Source organism: Aquarana catesbeiana, linkage group LG01, assembly GCF_042186555.1.
Source record: "Aquarana catesbeiana isolate 2022-GZ linkage group LG01, ASM4218655v1, whole genome shotgun sequence".
Taxonomy (NCBI): Eukaryota; Metazoa; Chordata; class Amphibia; order Anura; family Ranidae; genus Aquarana; species Aquarana catesbeiana.
This window is the reverse complement of record NC_133324.1, coordinates 402,269,862-402,290,444: the sequence shown is the minus strand read 5'-3', so window position 1 is coordinate 402,290,444 and position 20,583 is coordinate 402,269,862. Positions and strand designations below refer to the sequence as shown.

The 20,583-nt window shown below is 40.4% G+C and overlaps 1 protein-coding gene across 1 annotated transcript in view; it reads right to left on the bottom strand.

Moving 5' to 3' along the window:
- The window catches only part of VLDLR (very low density lipoprotein receptor), a 102,572-nt gene that overhangs the window by 38,115 nt on the left and 43,874 nt on the right, over positions 1-20,583 (bottom strand). The window contains exons 3-10 of the mRNA XM_073634913.1: positions 16,531-16,653; positions 14,796-14,918; positions 13,455-13,826; positions 8,810-8,932; positions 8,584-8,706; positions 8,106-8,225; positions 7,010-7,135; positions 3,806-3,977 (exon numbers count right to left, since the gene is read on the bottom strand). Of these exons, the coding sequence (XP_073491014.1) occupies positions 3,806-3,977; positions 7,010-7,135; positions 8,106-8,225; positions 8,584-8,706; positions 8,810-8,932; positions 13,455-13,826; positions 14,796-14,918; positions 16,531-16,653 (1,282 nt within the window). The remainder of the gene's footprint in view (positions 1-3,805; positions 3,978-7,009; positions 7,136-8,105; positions 8,226-8,583; positions 8,707-8,809; positions 8,933-13,454; positions 13,827-14,795; positions 14,919-16,530; positions 16,654-20,583) is intronic.

The following is a 20,583-nucleotide window of genomic DNA, read 5'->3' as shown; positions in this document are numbered from 1 at the left end:
TCAAATCAGGACACCCCAGCAGGGATTGATGCCCCGCTCTTTGGACAAACTCCACACTTTAGGTGTCCCGTGCCCTCTGTTGGGGATTGTGTGCCTGGCACTCGTGGCCCACCCATTCTGGATCAGGTGTTGGCACGGAACAGTGGCATTCTCCCTATAGGTTTTTAAAGTATTTTAAAGTGGATGCAGTAACATAGGATGTTCCCAAGCAATACTATACGACTTTTTGTCGTGCTGGTCTCAATCATACACCCCTGAACAAGAGTAACACTCGAAATGCATCGGGTACTGGCGAGAGGCTGCATTGATCTCTTGTCTGCAGTCTGACCATCTCCTGTACCATGTCTGCTAGAGGTGCCTGGATGAAAATTTTGCTAATACTATTAGCAGTGTGTTTAATTTTAAGCAAGAGATATTGCAGACATGATACAAGAGATTGTCAGAGACTGCAGATGGCATTTTTCTTGAACTTTCTTAAAGGCGCCAATAATGGTCAATAAATTCATATTAATTTTATTTATTAATTTTCGGCCTAGTGCATTTTTCATTTTCAGTATCGGCACCAAAAAACACATTCGGTGCACCCCTTAAAAAAAAAAAAAAAAAAAAAAAAAAAACCACACACACACACAACACACCCACTTGGCATTCTGAAGCCTCACATCACTTTGCATATTATTTTATATATACACTGATTCTGTACTTGCCAAATATGCTGCAGAATTCACCCTCCACCGAGTCTGGCTGCATCAATTTTAACTGTAGGGCAGCGAATGCTGCTGTCTGTTTACTTCCTGGATTTTACACAGAGGCCCACCTCCAGTCCTGCATCTTTCATAGGACTCATCCCCCTCCCTTCCTGGCAAGCCTAGGCTTTTTACCAGACAAGAAAAAGGACTGTGGGCTGTATAAGGCAATTAAAAAAAAAAAAAAAAAAAAAAAAAAAAAAAAAAAAGGAGCTCTCATTTTAATATCTGTGATCCTGCTATGCAGGTCCTGATTTGGCACTTCCTGATACAGGGTGACAACCGTCAAATTGCTCTCCTGCATTGCATCATGAAAACATGCACATTGCTCAGACAAAGCCCGAGTAATGAAATGCAGCCGACACTACTAGAGCATATTGATGTTAAACAAAAGGGTCTCAAACTGAAAGAAACAATGAGCAGTCCTTTAGGCCATCTTAAGGCAAACTGAAGGCCAGAGTGTAGAACTACTTTTAGTTAAACAAAACTCTTCCAAACTAGTTTTACATATTACTAGTAGCTAAACTGGAATAAGTTATTACACAAAATGATTACACCTCCAATTGTGTGGAGATTATATACATCTAGTGTAAACCACTTGCCACTTATACCCCTTTCCTAACAGGCCAATTTTCAGCACTCACAATTTGAATGACACTTACTCAGCCATGCAACACTGTACCAATATGAAAATGTGTGTTTTTCCCCACACAAAGAGCTTTTTGGTGGTATATCACCACTTTTCATTTATAGCACAAAAAAAAATATATATATATATATATATATATATATATATATATATATATATATATATATATATATATATATATATATATATATATATATATATATATATATATATATATACACACACACACACACACACACACACACACACACATACATATATACATACATACACACCAAACTTGTACAAAAAAAGTATTGTTTCATTTGTTAAAACATTTTGCAAGTTAGTCATTGTTGGCTACACGTATACTGCTACAGATCTTTGGTAAATATAACCCAAATCAGTGTATATCATTTGGTCTTTGTGAAGGTTAGAGTCTATGAAAGCTATGGTGCCAATTCTTGAAAATTGCACACCTGATGTACTGACAACCTAATTTTGAAACACCAACAAGCTAGGACAGTACAAATACCATCCAAATGACCCTTTGGAAAGTAGACATTCTAAAAAAGGTTAATAAGAGGCATGGTGAGTTTTTGGAAGTAGTAATTTTTTTAAACACAATTCTTTGCAAAAAACACACACAACCAACCACAAACACAACCAACCACCCAACACAACCAACCACAAAACTCCTCCCCCCACAAAATGTTCATTAACCTCCCTGGCGGTATTCCCGAGTGTGGCTCGGGGTTAAAATTCAGTACCATTAGCGGTAACCCCGAGCCACACTCGGGATCGCATTGCAGGATCCTGGGGCGGCTTTACTTACCTTGTCCCCGGGATCCTGCGATGTCACCCGCAGTGTCCGAGGACTCCGTCCTCCTCCGAAGCCTCTCCATGCCAGGCTCCGTTCCCTGCGAGCGGCGCGACGCACGGGGGCGGAGCCTGGCGGCAAATTAAAAAAAAAAAAGTAAAAATCATAACACACAGTACTGTAATCTTACAGATTACAGATTACAGTACTGTATGAAATGATTTCACATCCCTTTTGTCCCCAGTGCTTTGGCCCATGCCCTGCATGCAGTTTTACATGATATACACTGTTCTTTCTGCCTGGAAACTGGAGATTGTCCATAGCAACCAAAAAGTGTCCCTTTACGTCAAAAGTGGCTTTAGACCAGCTAGAAAACAGCGATAGTAAATTAGAACACTTGCAGAATTGAGCGATAGTGAATTGTGGGGAAATTTATTATTACTATTTTTTTTTTTTAATTATTTATTTTTATTTATTATATTATAATTTATGTTTTTGTGTTTCAAACTTTATCATACCCGGGATATCTACTAGACTCTGGTTTGGACAGATTTAAGTGTGTTATTGTTAAGATTTACAGACCTACAATATAAAACGCCAAATTTCCATGCAAAATAATTGTACCGCTTTCAGCACCTAAAATCCGAAATAATCATACCGCCAGGTAGGTTAACAGATTTCTCACATAGCATATGCATACACCCCACAATCACAGGTATGGCGATGCCACGTGTGAGACTTTCACAGCCTAGCCACAGAGGCTCAACATGCAGTGATCACCGTCAGGTGTTCTAGGTATATAAATTACACATCTAATTTCTTGACTACCCATCACACTTTTGGGCCCTGGAGCACCAGGACAATGGAAATGCCCACAAAATGGCCCAATTTTGGAAAGCAAACACCAACACAATCTAGGAGGCAAGGCATAATGAGTCTTTTGAACAGGTCCCCCCCCCCCCAAAGTTTTTGGAAATCCCCCCCCCCACCCCACACAAAGTTGTCCATTTATAGAAATATATTTTAACACATAGCACGTACATGCCAAAATCAAATTGTGCTACTCCGAGTATGGCAATATCACACGTGTGAGACTTGAAGACTTGAGACTTTACACAGCCTGGCCACATACAGAGGACCCACATGCAGGGAATTCAGGTGTTCTAGGGACATAAATTGCATCCAATTTCCTGACCACCAATTACACTCTTGTCAGGCACTGTGATGGCATGGATTTGGCATTTTGAATCCAGCCCACTCACACGTTGTATTGATCGGTGTGAGGAGAGCTGAACTGGACATTACGCCGGTTTGTTGACAAGGGGATTGTTCTGTCATTGGATGGAGCGATCACGTGGTAAAGGGCCGCTGTGATTGGCCCTTTACCCAGATCAGTGATGCGCTGGGTCAGAGAACCCAGCCATCACAGACACTCCCAGCTGCATGCGTGATAAGTGCAAGCATGTCAATAGACTCTCTCCAAGAACTAGCTGGCCATGCTGTAGCCATCAGGTTAACAAAAAAAACAAAAACTACACACTTTTGAAGCATTATAAATAAAAAAAACCCAAAAAAAACATTTTTAAAGTCAATTAGACTTATTAGCCATACCGAAATATTGCCTTTTGATGCATGTCAGCCCAGAACAGATTTTGTCCTTCAATATCAGCATCCAGGGCAACTGTATTCCGCAACTGTTCCACTAACTGAATATATTCCCTTCTTTCAAGTCCAACTTTCCGTATATCTCTGCGATTTGTAAATATGAGACTTGGCTCCCTACCTATAAAGCAGAAAACAAAAATAACAGAAAAACCATTGAATTGATGTGGGGTAAAGGTTACCATCATCCCATTATAGTATCCAATCATTTTTTTGGGGACTTTTTTGGAAAAAGTATAAATTCTCTCCCTCCTGTCAAATAAACCTCCATGACTGTATATTGCTCCAAGGCTGTTTATGGAAAAATGGAAATCCAACTTGTTTAGGGAATTTCAAACATGAGGGCTATACCGCCACCATATGCCAACTATACCACTGTTCATGGGTAGGTCTACAATCGCCTCCCAGGTTCAGGACAGAAAGTTCCCAGCAACTAGGACCGTGCAGGTCGTAAAAACAGGATCAAGAACAGTTTGTCAAAAAAATAAAAGAGGTTGCATAAGCCCAGGGTGGTGTGGAGTCTCCTTCGCTGTCAAGCAGAGTTATACCAATCAGTGGTATAGTTGTATATATGGTGGCAGTATATCCCCGAAGAAGATGGTTTGAAATTAGCGAAACATGGACGATTAGAGGGGAATGGGAACAAAGCTTCAGGTTGTGGACATCAAACCACAACCATCACTGCAGTCACCAGAAAAGTTGGCTGCAAAGGGGTGAGCAGCATATATCGCTTTAGTAAATATGGGTAGCATCCTCTCAAGTCAGCATCAGCCCCTTTAAATAAACCATGTTCCTCTTCTCCACCGGGGGCAGTAGAAACTGCAGTACAGTAGCTGTAGGAGAAAAGCTGAAACCAGAGCCAATAGCTTTCACTATTGATACTAATTTTTTATTCTGGTCATTGTATTTTTATTAGGGATAATTTATTAAGCTATACTAAACTACGAGCCATCCATCTGGCTCTGGTTTATGAGCTTTTCTTCTATGCAGCTACTACTGCCCCAGTGGAAAAGCAGAAAGTAGTCAGTGCAGTATAAGGGGCCAGAGCTGACAAGGGGGGCCTATCCATATTTACTAAAGCATTTGATTCTTGAGTAATGGTTTGATGAAGTCCACAGATTGAAGTTTCTTCGCTGGATAAACTGTTATATGAACTAGTGGAAGTTTTATATTTCTTTATGTATCTTCACCTTTGAATTAACTGGAGAAACCCTTATATGCACAATTTCTAATTAATGGGTGTTACACCGTGCTTTACATTATACTAGTTCTATAGACTCAGCCACACCTTTCTAGTACCCCATTTTACCTTCAGAACTGCCTTAATTCGGCAATGCATAGATTTAAAGGTGATGGAAACATTCCCTGGAGATTTTGGTCCATATTGACCTTATTTGATGGCTGCACATCCATGTTACACCGCATCCCAAAGGTGCTCTATTGGATGGAGATCTGGTGACTGGAGGCCATTGTAGTACAGTGAACATCTTGTTTAAGACACCAGTGGTGAGATGATTTGAGCTTTGTGATCTGATAGCTACTTCCAGCAGGATAATGCACCATAAGATGGGTATACTGTAGTCATAAAGGAATGACATGGCCAGCAACAATACTGACCTCAACAATAAAATTTGTCCACACCACTGCCACTGGATATTTTCTTTTTGGACTATTCTCTAAACCATAGAGATGGTTGTGTGTGAAAATCCCAGTAGATCAGCAGTTTTTGAAATACTCAGACCAGCCTGGCACCAACAACCATGCCACATTCAGAGTCAGTTAAATACCCTTCTCCCCTATTCGGATTCTCGGTTTGAACTTCAGCAAGTAGTCTTCACCATGTCTAGATGCCTAAATGCATAGAGTTGCTGCCATGTGATTGGCCGATTAGCAATTTGTGTTACCAAGCAAGTGTACCTAATAACGTGGCAGGCGAGTGTAGGCTATTTATAAATGGCAGGAAGAAATTTTGAGTTATTTATGCATTAAAATTTTTGGTGCTGCATGTTAGGTTTTTGGTTGAGGGTTTGTATATGACCTTGGTTTTATTAGCTACCCATTTCCTCAAAGCACTGACTTTTTGCATTGTCCTCTGAATGGTGCCCATGCTGGGAAAGTGTACTTTACCTCCCCAGAAGACATTAAAAGATCATTGCAGCAATAGCCTCTACAGTGATTTTTCACAGGATCTTTCAAGTATTCATACCTCCATTGGTCCAAGCTGTAAAAAATTCCCTGATCTGCGCTTAAGAGTTGCTGGGAACCTATAGCTCCAAAAACTGACCCACTGGCTATAGATCAGAATGATACCTCCTGATCTCCTTGTGCTCAGCTACCCAATGCCAGGCTCCCAAAGACAGATGAAACTTCGCAAACAACTGTGGAAGGCTCCAGAAGGGGGTGGCAAAATTGTTGTCTGGAAATATCAGGTGGCTCCTCAGCCATCCACATCGGTTCTAGACGATTTTTACCAGTAGTACCTGGCCAATAGCTTTGACATGCCCCTTCAATATGCAAACCCATTCAGAGGTCAACATAAGAAAAACCACACGATTACTGGATAACTCCTTTTCCAGGACAGTGGGCTCATGTGATCCTCCTGGAGGATGACTTGGGAAACATCACTACTACTTTATTGTAAGTTTCTCTTTGTAACGTCCCTTCCAACTGAGACTGCAAGCACTTCCAAATACTGATGGTGAAGCAGTGTGCCAATTGCTGAATCCACACTACTCAGTGAGGTAGTGGAAGGGAGCAGTTACTAGAAAGTGCAGTACCTTGCAACTATACATGTCAAGTAGGTCCTAACATGTATTTTTTTTTGCTTAAACATACATAACAGCTTTATTCCCTTCACAAAATGGCTAGCATGCCCCTATGTGATTGTACATGTTAGAGAGTGCTCGTTAATTGGAGTTTTAGACTGAATCCTTATCTACCTGCAGTCCATGCAGAATGCGACAGTCTGGTCTCTTGTACACTAGTCAGACTTGCACAATTTAGTATATTTTTAAGGGTTCACTGAGCTGCATGAAGGGTGAACCTGACATTCACAAAGGGGTTGTTGAATACAGGGAAGAATATACTGCAAGTTACATGATACAAATTGCTATCTGGAGACTAAGCACAGCAAATCAAGATTTCAAACCTTACCTACTGCCTTGCACACTCCTGTGTATAGGTCCATCTGATACCCTTTGCTGCACTCACACTTGTAGCCTCCTTTCAGATTGACACATATTTGACTGCAGATGCCTGGATTTTGGCATTCATCAATATCTTAAAAAAAAAAAAAAAAAAAAAGTTCTTGAATTGAAAGATGTACATCAGTAGCAAAGTGTTCTGAAATGAGTCATGTGACATGGTGCCAATGGAGTTAGTGTATGTAAACAAAAAAAAAAAAAAATCCACACTTGTATAAATTCAGAGATCTATTCACCTAACAAGTAAAGCCGACTGGTATATTAGCGCCTGTGTTGACTGCCAAATAAAGCCTTTTCATGTGTATGGCATTTTACCTCCAAAGCTGCATCAGCTTACTTCAAAATGCTTTTGCTTCCAAGATCATGCAGCGTTAATTTAAGTGCATTTACAGTCATGGCTGAAAATAGTGTGAAGTGGGGGGAGGGGATAAACGCGCCACTGCTCTATCAAGGGGTGTATCTAGTAGTTTTACCTGGGCCATTAGGGCCAGTCAATGGCATCAGTTTGAGACTCTTCAGAATGGATAGTGCATCCGACCACCTAACTTGCTTCAAGCAGGTTATACATTCGCATAGACTTCATGGGAATGCAAACTGCTTAAATCAAAACAAGCCTGTGATGATGGCCTTTCACATAAGGCAAGTTAGTATTCCTATACAAGTCAATGAATACAGAGCCAGCTTGAGGCAGGTCAACTAAAAAAGGTGGTTAAGTGCATGTCAAACGCACCTGTCAAATTTGTAGGATCTTAAAGGCAACCATGTTAAAGCAAATACACATACAGGCGGTCCCCGGATTACAAACATCTGACTTACAAACGGAGGGAGACAACAGGAAGTGAAAGGAAATTCACTCCTGTAAGTTATGGGAAAAAGGTGTCTCCACAACCTAAATTTTTCTAAATCCAATTGTCACTGGGACAGAAAGTGAGGTGAAATCTTCTGACCAGGGGCAGACAGCAAAACAAACGTTACAGGGGTGTTTTTACAGGTGTTGGCTGGAGGAGAAAAAAAAAAAACAAAAAAAAAACACCCTACACACTTACCGCCACATGTCTTTCGGTCAATCAGTTCAAAGCCAGCTGGACACTCACATTCATAGCCAATATCCAGATCTCGACAGTGGTGAGAGCAACCACCATTATTGACGAAACATTCATTTACACCTAAAAAAGGGATAGAGGCAAGACCTTTGAGAAACCATTTCCCCTCCAAGAGAATTTAGCAGCCAGACCAGTTTAAACCACAAAAACTGCTGCTTAGTTGCCAACTGCAACTACTCCACAGGCCTTGCCATAACTAGAAATGTCAAAAAGGCAGCAAGTTTAAAAAGGAGAACTGCAGAATGAGAGATTAGGCATTAGTCTGAGATGCACTTAAAGCATGCCCCCCCCCCCCCCTTTATACCCAAAAAAAACCCTGTGGCCAATTACAGCAAGGACTACAGTGGGGGCTAAAAATGCTCCATACAGCTCACATTCACACACACATTTCTGGATGCAGCCAGAATACAAAGCTACTTACCACAGTCCTTTGCGGGTTCATCGCTGCCATCTTTGCAATCAAACTCCTGGTTGCAAACCTTGTTTAAACTGATGCACTCGCCAGATCGGCACTTGAATTTACCAGGTCCTGAACACTGAATGACTGAAGTCAACCAGTATAGGGGAAATGAGGAAGAACCATCAGACAGGCACTTACGTTTTCTGCACAGATATACACCGGAAATAAAGCCACAATATGTGCCCACCATTTTTACAGCGGATTTCATCAGTGCCATCAAGGCAGTCTCTCACACCATCACATTGTCGAGTGCCATGTATACAGTTCCCATCTTCACATTTAAATTGGTCAGGCTGACATGTACGAGGTGCTAAGGGGGGGGAAAAAAAAAAAAAAAAAAAAAAATGTATATATAAACTAAACACCACAATGTCTACAGTTCAGATCATTTTGAAGCTGGCATTCATGGTTTTGAATGACAATAGCAATCAGCACATGCCCATTGATTTGTCTATTACAATAGCAGGTTCTCATAGGCTAAATTATCCTTTTCATTTCGAAAAGGCCGGTACACAGGCTGCACATACTGGATAGTTTATCAAAAAAAAAAAAAAAAAAAAAAAAAAAAGCGAAGTCCACCTGTCTGGCTTTGAGTGGACGGACATGCTGGAAAAGACAGCAGCCCACAGGGGGTTAAAAACATTTAAAAAAGGGAAGCCTGTACCCATGGCCATTGGTAGTACTATGGGTTTTCTAAACAGAGCACCGCAGAAGCTGTATACCTTCATAATGCTCAGTCTTATGAAGCCATCTGAACACTGCAGAAAAGACACTGACTTGGCAGAAACCCTAAAATACAATCCCGTTAAAACTTGGAATATGGGACATGAATGCCCTTTTAAAACCACAATTAATGTACCAGGGATGCAGTATATTTAAATATCTGTAGAAAGGGCTGTGGATCTACATTGCCATTTCCTGCGCGAATACAAATATGATGATTTTTTTTTTTTTATTTTTTTTTTTTTTTTTTTTTACGATGGACAAAACTTGACAATTTTAAAAAATGAATTAAACCCACTCCGTGGGAAAAAAAAAAAAAAAACACACAAACAAACATACATACTGTTGTACCCCAAAAAGTGACAAAAAAAGAATTTATACTCAGCGCTGCCTCTACGAACCATTAATATACACGCATCAAATATGTGTCATAACATGTATAATAAAGTGCTCAATGTCAATATAGTGCAATAAAGTGCAATCAATAAAGTTAATCAAGTGTAGGGTACAGGGCTGGTGACCTGTTGATATAATCTTGGTGACTTCCTGTGCTCCCCTCCTGGGTCCCCACTCAGACAAATGCGCCTGTGTATATCAAGATGGTGCCTCCTGTCCAACGAATAGGTAGGTTGATCGTGCCTCAGAGAATGGGATCTCCTCTAGCACATGATACAAGTCCTACACACTTTACTCTGTCAAAGGATGGTCGAGATAGTGACGTTTGGGCAAATGAAGGAAAGAGGACATAGTGTAATACTGCAAGATTAAAAAGGTTTAAAATCATTACATCAGAATCTTTAACCACCTAAGGACCAGCCTCGTTTTGGATTTTAGGTGTTTACATGTTTAAAACAGGTTTTTCTGCTAGAAAATTACTTAGAAGAAAAAAAACATATGTTTGGGGGTTCTAACACCCTAGAGAATAAAATGGCGGTCATTGCAATACTTTTTTTGCACCGTATTTGTGCAGCGGTCTTAAAAGTGCACTTTTTTTGGAAAAAATTCACTTTTTTGAATAAAAAAATAAAACAGTAAAGTTAGCCCAATTATTTTTTATATTGTGAAATATAATGTTATGCCAAGTAAATTGATACCCAACATGTCATGCTTGAAAATTGCGCCCGCTCATGGAATGGCGTCAACTTTTACCCTCAAAAATCTCCATAGGCGACGTTTAAAAAAATTCTACAGGTTGCATATTTTGCGGTACAGAGGAGGTCTAGGGCTAGAATTATTGCTCTTCCCGTCGCGGAAATACCTCACATGTGTGGTTTGACCAGTTTTCATATGTGGCACTACTCGCGTATGCGTTTGTTTCTGTGCGCGAGCTCATCGGGACGGGGGGGGGTGGTTTAAAATTTTTTTTTTTTTTTTTTTAATTTTTATTATTTATTTTGCAATATTTTATTTATTTTTACAGGAAAAAAAAAAAAAAAAAAAAGGTGTCACTTTTATTCCTATTACAAGGAATGTAAACATCCCTTGTAATAGAAAAAAGCATGGCAGGACCGCTTAAACATGTGATCTGGGGTCAAAAAGACCTCAGATCTCATATTTACACTAAAATGCAAAAAAAAAAAAAAAAAAAAAAAAAAAGTCATTTAGAAAAATGACATTTGAAAATATGTGCCTTTAAGAGGCGTGGACGGAAGTGACGTATTGACGTCGCTTCCGCCCAGCAGTGTATTGGAGACGAGTGAGCGCCATCTTGGCCTCACTTGTCTCCAGACACACCACAGGATAGGACGCGATCGCCTCCGTCGCTACCGACGGCTCCGGTAAGCGGCGGAGGGCACCAGATCGCGGCAGGAGGGGGGGCCCCCTCTCCCGCCACCGATAAAAGTGATCTCGCTGCGAATCTGCCGCAGGGGCCACTTTTATCTGAAAGACGGCCGCTGCAGGAAAACGGAGATACCGGGGTTATGGCAACTAGCTGCTGCCATAACAACGATATCCCCGTTCAAACTTAGGACGTACATCGTCGTGTGGCGGTCTTGAAGTGGTTAAAAACGTGCAAAGTTGCCGCCTTGGCATCCAAAGCCCACAGATTATCCTTAGCTTGACATGTTTATCACCTCCCACTGGGCATCATCAGAAGCTTGTGGAGTCTGATTGGCTGTCTTACATACTTTAAGTACCGCCTACTACACCCAATGACTCCAACTACTCTCACTGATGGCGCAGTATGAAATTGGCCTCACTTCCGGTTTCCGCCGGAACCGGAAGTGGTCAGCGGCACCAGAAGTGATGTAATCATTTTTGATAAAAGTTAAATACCAGCATCCTGCTTCCTGAATTAACAAGAAGTGACCAGGAGCCATCTAGTGTTAGTCATTAGGTATTGCATTAAAAACAGATCAGGATATATTACATTATATAAACCATTGTCACAATAACAGTATACTCCATATGAAGAAAAATATGCACAAATAATCCAATAGTTGGGAATGACATAATGATGGAAGAACTGGTGTTAAGTAAAATAAAATTATAGGATACAAAAAAATAAAATATAAAAAATTAAAATAAAAAAAATATAAAGATAAAAACAAGATAATCAAAAAACCATTGGAGGGGCACCAATCTTAAACAGGCCATCTCCCAAAACGAGACTTAATGGATATATAAATTAGTCCTTAACGCCGAAAGGGTTAAATGTGGACCTGCACATAAATTGTTTTATTAGTAATTTGATTGTTTTTTTTTTAATTATTTTTATTTTACTTCTTCCGTCATTATGTCATTCCCAACTATTAGATTATTATTTGTTTGTGTATATTTTTTTTCATATGGAGTATACTGTTATTGTGACAATGGTTTATATAATGTACTATATCATGGTCTGTTTTTAATGCAATACCCAACTACTAACACTAGATGGCGCCTGGTCACTTCAGGAAGCAGGATGCTGGCGTTTACCTTTTATCAACAAGGATTACATCACTTTTGGCACCGCTGACCACTTCTGGTCCCGGCGGAAATCGGAAGGGAGGCCAATTTCATACTGCACCATCAATGAGATTAGTGGGAGTCATTGGTGTAGTAGGCGGTACTTAAAGTATAAAAGACAGCCAATCACAGACTCCACAAGCTTCTGATGACGCCCAGTGGGACGGGCGAAACATGTCAAGCTAAGGATAATCTGTGAAGGTTGTTTGGATGCCAAGGGGGCAATTGTGCACGTTTTAAAGATTCTGATGCAAGTGTAATGATTTTAAACCTTTTAATAAATCTTGCAGTATTACACTATATGTCCTCTTTCCTTCATTTGCCCGAACTTTACTATCTCGACCGTCCTTTGACAGAGTAAAGTGTGTAGGACTTACGTTATGTGGTAGAGGAGATCCCATTCTCTGAGGCACGATCAACATGCCTATTTGTTGGACAGGAGGCACCATCTTGATATACACAGGCACATTTGTCATCTTCATCTGGTGAGTGGGGACCCAGGAGGGGAGCACAGGAAGGCACCAAGATTATGTCAACATGTCACCAGCCCTGTACCCTACACTGGATGAACTTCATTGATTGCACATCTGTTGAACGTTATTGATTGCACTTTATTTTCACTATATTGACATTGAGCAATTATACATGTTATATGACATATTTGATGCGTGTATATGTATATTAATGGTTCATAGAAGCAGCACTGTGAACACGTTTTTTTTTTTTTTTTTTTTTAATAGACAATTTTGTCATCAGTGGAGCCGTGAAGATTAGGACACCAGGCACCACCCCAGGCTAACAGCAGAAAAAAGGATGGCACTGCTATGGGTAACATTCACAGCACCACAAAATGAAAAATTACTAGGTCAACAAGAACTGCAGTGTTTACTACAAGAATTCAAATTCCTTCTGGATTTTTTTCACAAGCTTACACAGACTGTCAGTTCTCATGAAACAAAGCTGAGCAGTAGCATCCCTGTGGCAATTGGATGCCTATTCTAGCTACAAAATACAGGTTAAGGAGCGTATGTGTGTGCAGACCATCTGACTAGACTAAAGTTGGAGGAGGAAAAAAAAAAAAAAACCCACACACCACACACACACACACAACCACAATATTGTAAACGAATCCTATACTGAATACAAGATAATTGACTTACGGCAGTTAGTTTCATCACTCTTATCCTTGCAGTCAGCATCACCATCACACCGCCACTTCCTGTGAATGCATTCTCCAGAGCCACAAGGAATCTCATTGGGGGAACATCTATGGGGAGTAACTGGCTGGCGGCCACACTGTTCTATAGACTCATCTGAGTGGTCGGCACAATCTGCATCATCATCACATACCCAGTTCAGTGGTATGCATGAAGAGTTCTTGCACTGAAACTCATGAGCCCCACATGTTGGAGGAGTGCAGTTTACTTCATCACTTCCATCAGTACAGTCTTTGTGACCATTACAGTAAAAGCTAATGGAAATACAGCGATCATTGGAGCAAGTGAACTCAGCTGGACTGCAGGTCACATTCTCTGCAAGAGAAGGCAGAGTAATAAAAAAAAAAAAAAATAGTTAGTTAAAAACCATACTGTAGGCATTGCAAAATACTGTTGGCATCTTGAAAACGCAAGGCACATTTTTCTTATGCCAGAGCGTTGGAGTGTATTAATGCCTGGTTCACACCTATACATTTAGCACGTTTTCAGTTTTGCAGAAACACTACACTCCATTTAACATGGTTACCTATGGATGTAGTTCACATTTGTGCATTTTATGGAAAGGGCCAGGGACTGCTCTGGTTCCATAGAAGTCAATGGATGAAAAGCATGCATTGAAAAACACAAAATGCACCTGCAACATGCAAACTGCAGAAGTGTGAATCAGGCCTAAAAACCTAGACCTGTCAAATCAATCTGGTCTTACATGCACTTTGAGCCCCTTTTCAAAATTTTCCCAAAAGGCATTTAGCTTTCAAGCCTTTCCTCTAAAAATTAAGTTAAAACCAGCCACACTATAGAATTACACTTTTTAAAGAAAAAAAAAATCCATACAAAACAAGGTATGCAAATAGATTTTTGGAAGCTGCCAAGTGTCCAAAATGTTAACCCCAGCTGGACTGTCCCCCAGAGACACAGCCGCATTCGATATTGTCGCCAAGTCAGCCGAGGAGCTTTAAGAATATTTTTAAAACTGTCAGCAAAATCATTTTCCACTTCACCGCCATGCTTGTGACCCTGCTGGCTATGCAGACAGCTAAATAAATGATGCCCAGCTAATGCTCATTTGCAGCCAGTTTGTAAAAAACAATTTCTGCTAGCTACACAGCCCTACAACGCTTCTACCGATTGTAACCTGAATTAAATAATTAAATGGCAAGTCTTGTTTACAGTGCTTGGGTTAATTACCTAATAGGTAGTCTATAACAGCTGGTTGGACACAAAAAAGCAGGGCTTTATCTACAACCTTAAAGTTGAAAACCCCCCACACAGTCATGAACTTACGGCAGTTCGCTTCATCCTCTTCACTGTCACAATCATTTTCACCATCACACACCCAAAAAAGGGGGATGCATTGTGTAGAACTAGGTCCACAATTTACTTCGGTCTCCCTGCATGTTCTCTGGTCTGCAGAAAAATCAAATTGGAAGGTTTAAATTGGGGGTGGTGAATTTACTGTATATACTGTAATATTTAAGTCCCATTAGCAACTTTGACAATGGATACATTCATGTGCAGATCAGCCCCTTTGGTGGCTAGAAAACAAAAAAAAAAAAAAAAAAAAAAAACAAAAAAAAAAAAAACCCCACACCTTATAACCCCCAGACATGATTTTCTAAAATCAGGAGGCTTTTGGTGGTAAAGTCACATCAAACATCGAAGGTGGGGGATGCAGTGGAAGTGCCCGGTGTGAAAGTTGTAAGCAGCATGGCACATTGTTTCTAAATGTAAAATGCACCTAGGAGGTAGTCCAGATTCCCCTATACATCTTTAGTGATACCTCATTTAGAATACAGTGTCCCGTTCTGGAGAAAACACACAAAGATTGATAAAACTAGAATAAGTCCAGGAGATGTCTGCCAGGCTAATTTTCAGCTTTTAGTGCTGTCACACTTTGAATGACAATTGCGCAGTTATGCAACTCTACCCATATGAAAATTTTGTACACAAGTTGAGTCCTTTGTGGCATTTAATTACCATTATTTTTTGCTAAACAAGAGACAGAAAATTGTGAGGAAAAAAAAAACCCCACACTTTAGTGCGTTATAAAATTTTGCAAAACCATAATTTTTCCTCCTTCACTGATGGGTACTGATCAGGACACCGATAATCAGTGCCCTGATTATCAATGCCAACTTCCCTTTATGTACCGTTATCGGCTTTCCTCACACTGTCAAAGGGCAAATGACTAATCAGGAATGAGAAAGTAACTTTTCTCCCCCCCCCCCTGCAAAAAAAACCCACAAACCACAACATTCCCCCTCCCCAGTGGGGGGGGGGGTAAAATCGATGAACATTACAAGGATTTTAACAAACTGCTACAGATTCCTACCTTTTGTTATTCTGAAAATAGTTTTGTCTGTTCACATGCAGACTGAATGGGAGTGACTTAATTATCAGCTACTGCACTTGCAAGGTTCTAGCGAGTAAAGTGGCAGGGCCTGCATCCCTTTAGACACGACCCCCCCATTGGGAGTATCTCACCAAAAATTTAATTTGTGGCAGGGGATGCCCAAAATCTGACTTGTATCTGGCTTACTGATTTTCCCAGAAATCTGCACCAAATCACACTGGCAGGAAATTACATTTCTGGGGGTCATTCCATACACCATCTGTAGTGAACTCCTCTAGGTTGCCATATTGCTTTGCACTTACAGGAAGTTGGTGCTACAGATTGAAGAGGAAAGGCAATTTTTAGAACATTCAAAAAGGACTTGTAGCAATTTTAATATGCATATTGTTATCTCTCTCTCCCCCCCCCCCCATGAAACTGGAGTTACCCTTTAAGGTTTTGCCCAGTCTGGTTCCAGAGTTCATTTGAATGGGCAGTTGTACCTGTGGGACGCGCGCACACACACACACACACACACACCTTAAAACAACGTTAAAAAAAAAAACAAAAAAAAAACAAAAAAACAAAAAAAAAACTTACACAGCAAGATCACCAAATACCCTTCTACCTCAGAAAAAATGTAAAAGATTTTTCACCAGCAAGCATGCTTTAGAATAGATCACTTACGGCAAAGCTCTACTGTCTCATCAGATGCATCTTCACAGTCTGGGTCTCCATCGCACTGCCATCGTTGTGGAATACACTGGCCACTGCTGCAAACAAAATCTGACTCTGCACAGGTTTTCTTTACTGTGGACAGATAAAAAAAAAAAAAAAAGACACAAAATCGTATGTATACACTAAAAACAGGCTTCACGCTGATAAGTACCACTACAGTGTTCTAGTACTCATAAGATGAAAGTGGTCTCTAGCAAACAGATAAGTGGGGCCAACTTCCTGGTCTTCCCATTGAAAAAAACTACTTGATATTTTTTTGCATAGCAATGTTTTCCACCTTCACTAGGTCTACAGAACCTTTACAATTTTTATTAGAAAAGTGCAGAGCATATTTGATGAAAATCACCCCATTCAAAGCAAATATTGCAACCAGCACAGCCGCACTCCACACCCATGATCACTTAGACCACCAACAGCTTGTGCTAGGTCTTCAGTAACATGAAAAAAAAGGGGAAGATATGGGACAGGGCATACTTGGGCATTGTATAGACAAGTCATCTAATTACAAAAGGTCTGCAACTGGTTAAACCTCTACCAGCCTCTAACTCAAAGCACCAGCATTCAGAAAAAAAACAAAACAAACACACGTTAGATACAGTTGAACATTAAAACTACATGACTTATGCCTCGTTTATCTATACTCTGGGGTAACGCCACTTGCAAATAAAAAGGCATCGGTAAACTGCCAAATTTGGGAGTCAACTCAGATAGCACAGGCAGATGCTACCTTCACTTTCTCTACTGCAAGTAGGTAAAGTCCTGCCAAAGTCAGCGACAAGACAGTGAGTGGCAACATGGGGATACCACAAATAAATTCCCATGTACATAAGTATTCACAGTCATTGCCATGACTTAAATTTGAGCTCAGGTGCATCCTGTTTCCACAACTTGATTAGCATCCACCTGTGGTAAATTCAGTTAAAAATTGGACAGGATTTGAAAAGGCACACCTGTCTATACAAGATTCCAGTTAACAGTGCATGTAAGAGCACAAACCAACCATCTATCCACTAGAAAATTACTTGAAACCCTCAAATATAAATATACTTTTGGGGGTTTCAAGTAATTTTCTAGCAAAAAAAAAAATTTATATATTTTTAACTTTATAAGAAACAAGTGTCAGTTTAGACTTTAAATGGTTAAACTTCCCTCATTTATGGTCTGAAGTTCATTCCTTTGATCCAAGAATGAAAAGTTACAATGTTTATAGTTATCTACCAACACTGACAATGTTGTGATAAACTTCGCAGACAGCTCAGTGAGCAGAGAACTCTACACTTGTTACATGAAAGAAGAATCCTGAAGGATCCAGACCATGAAAAATACAATTCTCTGGTATGATGAAAGATTGAACTCTTTGGCCTGAATGGAAAGTGTCACGTCTGGAGTAAGCCAGTCACTGCTCATATGGCCAATACCATCCCTACAGTTAAACATGGCAGTGGTACAAATTTATTTATTTTAATAAATTTGCAAAGATTTCCAACTTCATGTTGTCATTATGGGGGTATGGTTTGTAGAATTGAGGAAATTCAATATAATCCATTTTGGAATAAGGCAGTAGCCTAACAAAATATAAAGTGAAGCGCAGTGAATACTTTCCGGATGCACTATATCCGAGTTATACTGAGTAAAAACAAATGCAACAATATTGCACTAGATCTCAAAATTAAGCTTCTGAGCTCAAGTGTAGCAGATACTCAATTTTATTAATATGTGTGGATTAAAGAGGCATCTGGAGTGATCAGAAAAAACACAGGATGGGCATTCAAAGACCAGACAAGAGGTAGGAATTTGTTGATTCTATTTGGGAATAGTCAATTGCTTTTATGCAACCAAAATGCAAGTGACAGCAAGTTGTATTTTATTGTCCCAGTTTTTCAAGCCTTAAAATCTTGCAGTAATTTGTTATCAAAGTGGCACATATAATATATATACACACACACACACACACACTCATCCTTCTGGTATGTCCTTGCAACCATAGTCAAACTGGCCTAGTGGCTAAAATGTAACCAATTTGTAGAATTAATCAAAACCGGGTTCAACCGATAGTTTTTAAAGTTCCCGTGTTCCCATCTTCTCCCCCTCTCAGCTCAGGAGTCAGCATTATGAAATTCTATAATCCCAAAAGCTTGGTTAAAGTCATTGTAAAAATGATCTACTCTGTTCTGTAAAGAGATTATGTAACGTGCAACTTTGTGGAAAATGCCTTATTCACAACACCGCTGGGCGCTCACGTGACCTGCCAGAGCTCTTCCCCGTTTCGAATACTGCAGAGGGAGGGCCAAGATCCCCGCTAAGGAGAGATCTCCGGTGGGTCACGTGAGCAGCCAGCTGTGCTGTAGATAAGGTATGTTCCGCAATAAAGTTACACAAGGAGATACTGCACATTATCTAATCTAACGGATAATCAAAACAGATTACAGCCATCCCCAAAAATCACGCTAGGTCTTATTTTCATGGGGGGGGGGGGGGAACACACACTTACTTCTGCAATCAGGTAAAGTCAGCCATAGATTTGTTTTGGGATCAAAGGGGCTGCACTAAATTCCCCTGTTCACACAAGTGAGATTGATGGAGGAATCTTCCCCGCTGTACCATTGTATTTTGACATTAGTGACTCCTCTGCTGTCAGTATACACTGATCAATTGGTAACGGCTGCTAATCAAATAAAAATTTTCCAACAGTCCAATTCACAAGAAGTCAATTAGATGGACTTCTGTTGAACAGAAACTGCCATAGCTGGATCAAAATTCATCCAGTCCCTGCAGAACTTTGATCAATGCCCACGACTGGAAACTACACTGGACCTCATGCAACTTGGATTCTGTGCCTCTCCACTCTTCCTCCAGACTCTGGGATCTTGATTTCCCAACTAAATGCAAAATTTTCACAGTGACAGTTTGGGGATCCATGTCATCTGCCAATGTTGTTCCACGGTTTATCAAGTCCAAAGTCAGCGCCGCCCTCTACCAGAAAATCCTAGAGCTCTTAAAGCTTCCCTCTGCTGACCAGCTTTCTGGAGATGCAGATTTAAAATTTTCCAGCTGAACTTGGCACCTGCCCACACTGCCAAAAGTACTAATACCTGGTTTAATGATCATGGTATCACTGTGCTTGATTGGCCAGAAAACTGACCTAAACCCCATAGAGAATCTGTGGGGTAGTGTCAAGAGGAAGATGAGACACCAGACCCTACAATGCAGACAAGCTTAAGGCTGCTATCAAAGCCACCTGGGCTTCCATAACACCTTAGCAGTGCCACAGGCTGATCACCTCCATGCTACACCGTATTGCTGCAGTAATTCATGCAAAAGGAGCCCCGACCAAGTATTGAGTGCATACTATACTGTACATAGTTTTCAGTAAGTCAACATTTCTGTATTAAAAATCTTTATTGGTCTTATGTAATATGCCAATTTTCTGAGATGCTGAATTTTGGATTCACTAGCTGTATGCCATAATCAAAATTAAAAAAAACACTGAAAGATCACCAACGCATCTATATAAAATATGAATGCCAATTTTCTTTAAATTGAATTACTGATATTTTGCTGATATTTGACATTCTGTCAGTTCCCACTAGGAAGCTGAATGTCAATCCATGTGTGGCCATCTAAAGATGCACCAGCAGATTTATCTGGACTTATGTTGGCTGTAGATTGTGTAACAGGATTAAGGTTGTACATTAAGCAAATCATGGTTAGCTTCGTTCCACTGTTAAACATTAAAATGGTCTAATGCAGCCACCAGTGTTAAAGTGGTTGTACACCCTGTACAACCACTTTTACCTACAGGCAAGCCTATATTAAGGCTTACCTGTAGGTGCTTGAAATATCTCCTAAAAAGACAAGCACCGACATCAACGCATGCGCCCTTTAGAAAGGGCTCATCGTGCAGTTTCTAATAGGGGTCATGCTGTGACATCACACGACTCCGGCCAGTCAGAGCCGGAGTTCGCGGCCCCGGAAGGAAGACGGGCGAAGATAGACGCTCCT